We start from the raw sequence: 6294 nt of genomic DNA on the forward strand, positions 1-6294 counted from the left end.
GTGATTAATAAATGAGTCATTTTTACACAATCAAATATGAAATTACGTCAATGACTCATTATCTACAAGTTGAAGAAAATAATAATCAATTTAACTATTCCTATATTCAAATGAATTAGTGTTCTTCAGATTAGCTCAAGGTAATTGTCATAACTTTCCTCACTAGCTGTACTAAAAAAGTGAATGGAAGAATATACTACTACTAACTAACTACTCAACCATTACTTCCTTGGCAACCTTTGAAGTTGAGACTAACTAATTCTGGATCCATTAGCAACCATACTCTCAAACCAAAACAGAATTCGTTGAAAAAGTACAGGTTTACAAAATTATCTTTTCAAGGTTAGAGAGTAGACTGAACAGTGTTAAAATAATTGTCCAACCTTACTCATTTTGGCATATTAAAGATGAAAGGTATCAAACAAGCCATTAACCTCTCTACATTTACAGACATGAAATGGAGACCAAGGCTCAATCTTCCATTTTTCAATGTCAAAAAATCGTGACACTTCCTGTTATACATATAAGATCTCCTGATACCTTTTTGTGATAGACACAATTTACATACCTTCTTGACTCCAAATTTAGAACTTCAGGAGATGCTAAACTGCAGGTGTTTTTGTTAGACTGCTCTTGGTATTTCCAGCGGCCTGTCCAGCAGAACTCCTGGTACTTGCCATCTCGCTTGCCACAATAGACTTTTTTACCTGCCAGGGAAAAACAGGGGGAAAAATGGATTCGTCATTGAATGAAACATAACATTTTCTTGGTCCTGCATCATGTTCCAAGACTTAATAATAGAAGGGGAACTCACTGCTGCAACACGTTCTCTGTGAGTATCATTTGTAAGCTGCGAGGAAAGAAAGTTCAAATTCTTTAATGCTTGACCACCATTGACAAGAAGAAAGTTCTAATGCACAGTTGCTACTACAAATAATAGCCATCAATTATATATGTACCGGTTTTCTGAATATCTTAATCTCGTCACTACCAAACCCAGGAAGTGTTAGATTCCAGTTTTTTTCTGCGTAGAAGTAGAAGAGAAGAGAATCAATAATGTGAAAACAATATATCTATAAGGTTCGAGTCTTAAACATAGATATTGGCTGTTGTAAATAACCAACCAAGATGTAGAAGGATGTCTTTCGCTTCCAATGTAGTTGATTTGCGATGCTTAGCTAATGAGCAACCAAATGTGGTAATCTGCACAAAATAAGTATTAATTAAACAAACTAGGTGAGAAGAAAAGCAAAATAAACTTACCATCATCTGAGTATGAGGTGAAACAATCACATTACACGGAACTAAATCAAGACCTATGAGATGAGACAAACACAAAGTAAAATAATAAAGGATAGTCGTTGATAAGCAACTTTGGCCAACGCTAATGATCATAATTGGAAACATATCAGAAAGATTTCCCCATCTAAAACCTCATTTATCTAAACAATTCTAACTCTAACCAGAACAGCATAAATATTTTGGCACTGGTCTTCAAAAATTATTTTAATACAACTAAATGGTTCAAGAAAATCCAAATTGAACAATTCCAAATATTCACTATTTTTCAGACTAGCCCAAAAAGGCTATCCCAACAAAAGGAAGAATACATCTCTCTTGAAAAAAATCCTAATGTACATCTAACTCAAACAAGAGCTTGCACCATTATATTAGGAACCAAGGTAGTATGGGATGCCTTTTGTCTCACATTGGCTAGAATGTGATAACCGATGTGATGCTTAAGTGGCTTGGCTCTCCCAACCCAAAAGCTGGCTTTTGAGGTGTGGTTCTCCAAGGTGCTTAAGTACCTAAAAATCATCTCTAAGTAAAGTTCCATCATTCTCATACACCAACAAGGACGTTACTTGGTTAGGAACATATCTGTAGGCACATATAAATCTATAGTATATGCACCAAAATCTTTCGGTTAGACCTTACAAGAACTTCTTAGTATGGTATTAGAACCTTCAAAGAAAACTTTACAAGCATCAATTAATCTTTTGTAGAAAGATTTCCAATCCATCCATTCTTATTTGTTCCCCTTTGTTATAGAGCAAGTTCACTTCTTCATTGGGTGAATGATACTTTAAAGAGTGAAGAATCAAAATCTAATCCAACTAAAAGATATGAGAAAAACAATATTGAGAAATGACAAAATATTCAAATGAACATGAAAAAAGTTAAATTTAACTACTCACTGACTCAACAAACTCTTCTGCCAGATCAACGAGTATATCTTCTACTTCAGGATCCAATCTCTCAGATGGATCGATCTGCACAAAAGAAAAAAAACCATAAAGCAGAAGTAAAATATAGGGCCTCAGACCCAACAAATTTAAAGGCAAATAGAATCTGCATAGTATAAATTAATAGCATATCCAACTTCAGATCGTTGTTGCCGGCGACAACTTGACAAGAAAAGAAAAGGAAGAAATTGAAGATTGAGCAAAAATATGATCAAATTTGTAGCCAGTAAGCAAATGATAACTTTGACAAAACTCTAAAATTAGCATTTCAACATATGTAAGAAGTGAAGAGTCTAGAATCTGCCCATAGCTTCAAGTACAATATGTTGACTCTCCCATCTGTTCAACTATTGGAACCAACTTTTGTAACCCATAATCTATGTTTTCCAAATTCAACCATTTGTCAAGTTCAATATCTACAATAACAAAATAAAGGTACAAAAGGGGTGGGCAGATGACCAGTAGGAGACTCAACCATAAACTATAAAGTGCTATTTTTTTTCTTTATTTTTTATAGGATAAAGGGCTAAAATAATAAGAATAACTGTCTCAATCAAGTCATACAACTCAAATGGTCCTAGTTTAACTCGCATGATCTTTGATTTCAGAAGAAAATAGATAAAGTTAAACGAGTCAAGCTAATAACTAACTTGATTAACCAATTTGCCAATACTTCTTTTGCTGAGAATTCTACTACAGGGTTCTTCCATTTCTGCAGTTATAGCTCTGCTTGGGGTCAATGCCTGTGCATTATTAGTCTGTGGAGGTGCAAGAGGAGAAGCTTTTGGGTTTGCTGGCCCCTGAGCTCTTGCAGCCTGTTGTTGATGTGGTAAGCCTTGCGAGCTCCTTGATTGTTGAAATTGTTGTGCAAAATGCTCCTGCGGCTGATGTGATTGTGCAGGTTGTTGTTGAGGAGCTGATGAAATTTGCTGCTGCTGAGAAACTGGAGTTAAGGGATGGTTCTGCTGTTGAGGGATATGTGACCTTTGCTGCATAGCAGGTGAGTTTGCCTGAGGTCTATATGAAGGTGTTGGAAGTGGAGGTTTTCCTTGTGAGCTAGATGGCAACCATGGCTGGTTGGTGGGTTGCATACCTTGTGATGTGTTTGGCAATGAAGAACTTGGAGAACTTGTGGATGGTACTCTCAAGAGACCATGGCCTTGGAAATTCTGAATTTTGAAAAAGATAAACAAATTTTAGTACAAAAAAGGTAAAGTCCAATAAAATGAAGTTCTCCTTCTCCGTAGACAATTCACTTGGATACAGGTAGTAGGAACAAGTACTGGAATATAAAAGATTCACACACAGTTAAGACATATACCACCAAATGCATATTGATACAAAAAGGACATTTTCCCAACTAAAGTACATGCAACATAATCCCTCACCTAACCAAATGTTGTCCAGTCTCTTCAACAACTGCCGTTTGTTTTCACAAAATATGAAAAAACTAACTTGGCCATGAGATGTTTATGGCATGCAAAAGCAACTGCCCATCACAATTTCTAATGTGAAGATTTCCAAGATCTTAAAAAATCAAGAAATGAGCATAAAATAATAGTGGACTGAGACAACCCACAACATCCCAAAATAGATTAAGCTACATTTTAGGTGTGCATTTAATTGCTGTTACACTTTCACCAAACGTGTGGATCCAAACAAAATATTAATAATCAATAATCAATTGTTTGGCTAGATAGCAGTAACTAACTTGGGAGGCTGAGTTTGGGGTAGATGGCGGCCTGAGAGATGATTGCACTGGTCTATGCAACATTTGAGAACTAGAACCACTTGATCCCAACATTCCTAATCCCTGCATTCCTTGCATAGGAGGTCTCACCTACGTGTTCCAAACAATTATTCCAACCATGAGCAGACAAGTATGATGTAATCAATAAAATAAGCATATAAAATTCTACAAAAAGTTTATACCAAGACATCTTAATCGTTATTTTTTAACACTGGTCAGAGATGATGGAAAGAAAAGGAAAGGAAATAAAAGAAATTTTTGTCATAAATTCTGTTTATCTACTCATACCTCGAGTGTAAGATTAGTTTACCAGAAAACTAATTCAACATTCAGTTCTTTGTTAGCAAGGAGGAGTGCAATTTTCCTTCTTTTAATTAACTTTTATCCTTCAATGGCAATATTTTAAACCAAAAAACCAAATGTGCACATTTGAAGTAAAATAATTTTTTTAAGAAACAGGAGCCATATAATGAAAATGGGAAAAAAACAAAAAAGTAAGAAAAACTTGTTAAAGGAGATTAGGAATGCCCCTGAAGACCAAAGGGCTACAAAATGGAGGTACAAATGGAAAGTGTTTGCACAAAGTCATAATTACAAAAAGAATTTGAAATTGAACACCATGTAGCTGCAAAGAGTTGAATAGAATCCCAAATCTCCTCTGGACTCGTGGACTTCTCTTTGAAGACCCTCTAATTTTTCTCCAACCAAATCCTCCTTAACTACCCATGAAAGCATTTGTCTTCATTCCACAAAACTAAAGCCTTTCAAGAAAAGCGGTTCCATATCCCAATTGAGTGACAACCTCACTAATGGAGTTTGGGATGCACCACTCAAACCAAAAATCTGAAAAAAGCTTCCTGCAAAGGCCTCGAGCAATGTCACGAAGAAAAAAGAGATGCTTGTGGTTTTCTATTTACACATAACATAACATACCAGCTGGACACTAGGCATGACGTTGGATGATTTCTTTGGATAAAATAATTAGTGTTAGTTTTCCTGGTAGGCATATCCAATGGAAAACTTTAACCTTCTTAGGCACGTTGGCTTTCCATATGATGTCTTTTCTTCTTCTTCTTTTTTTATAAGAAAAAAAAAAACATTGATGCATGGAATTGACAAAAAAGGGCACTCCATATGATGCCAATCCAAAATTGGATTACAAGGGAAACAGTTGTTGCTGTTATCGAGAGCTAGAGTCGGGAAACTTAACAGAAAATCTCCCATTTAGATGGAGGGACCAAATTGGTAATCTTCCCGTCAAAAGGCTAACGGTGCCACAAGAATGGATAGTATCCCATTCCCCCACTCTAAATGTATTTCTCCTAAACTGAAAATCCTGAGACATTGATTCTTCAGACTAGCTTTGGCATTCTATAATTAACTTATTCTTATCTCTGTAAGAATGCCTTGTTCTTGAATTCCAAACCAATTTACCTCAAATACTAATTAACTAATCATTCATATTTAACAAAATAGATGATGATGTCACTGAATTGTTGTTTTATCCCCCTCCCTCTTGTTACTTCCTTTAGAAGACATTATCTTTAACAATCAGTAAATGTAGGTTTGTAAATCATACAAATAAAAAGATGCCAGTAGACTAGCAGTGTACAGTATAACAACAGAGGCTATATGTCTATAGCTATAGTTCTTCAAGTCTCTACTTCTACGGTGGTTATATATGTAAGAAGCTGGAGAAAAACACACCTGAGAAGGATTTGAATTAGAAGCCCCGTCCGATATGCTAACGCCACCACGGCCCAACCCACCAAAGTGCTGGCCATAAGAAGCAGAAAACGGGGCAGGCTGAGGAGAGGGAGTCGGCTGGTGAGCTGGAACCCCAATGGCAACACCGCTCCTTTGAGCTGGAGAAGAAGCAGAAACAGGGCGCGGTGAAGGAACAGAAGATGAAGCAGAAGGGGAAGGAGAAGAAAAATGAGAGAAATGCGAAGGGGGTTGCCAAGTTGCAGACAATGCGGTGGAAGGCCTAGTGATTTGTTGTGAAGTAGGGAGAGATTGTGTCTGTTGTGGAGGCTGGTTCGGCAGAGGAGTTGAGGCCTTGGAATTGGGGTTCTGATTTTGAAACGAACTCGGATTGATATTAGGGTTCGCATTTGGGGACGATTGCGGCGGAACTGTGACGGGATTAGTGGCGGATGGAGCTGTTGAAGTCGGAGGTAGATGAGGAGAAGAAGCTGGGGGAGGTTCGGAGGGTGACTGTGATGAAGAATCCATTGAAGTGGAAATCGAAGGTAAAATTCTGCCCCCGTCAACTACAGCTTAGTCCCAATTTTTTTA

General features: G+C 37.0%; 1 protein-coding gene across 1 annotated transcript; it reads right to left on the reverse strand.

The window, feature by feature from the left end:
• Positions 1–252: 252 nt before the first annotated feature.
• Positions 253–6294, reverse strand: LOC101211513 (transcription initiation factor TFIID subunit 12). Its single transcript, XM_011659393.2, has 8 exons — positions 5704–6294; positions 3958–4086; positions 2897–3415; positions 2199–2273; positions 1125–1203; positions 960–1024; positions 815–850; positions 253–707 (listed from the first exon to the last, which is right to left on the reverse strand). Exons 1-8 carry the CDS (start codon positions 6229–6231, stop codon positions 603–605), a joined length of 1536 nt encoding a protein of 511 aa, XP_011657695.1. The 5' UTR covers positions 6232–6294; the 3' UTR covers positions 253–602.

Source organism: Cucumis sativus, chromosome 6 (assembly GCF_000004075.3).
Source record: "Cucumis sativus cultivar 9930 chromosome 6, Cucumber_9930_V3, whole genome shotgun sequence".
NCBI lineage: Eukaryota > Viridiplantae > Streptophyta > Magnoliopsida > Cucurbitales > Cucurbitaceae > Cucumis > Cucumis sativus.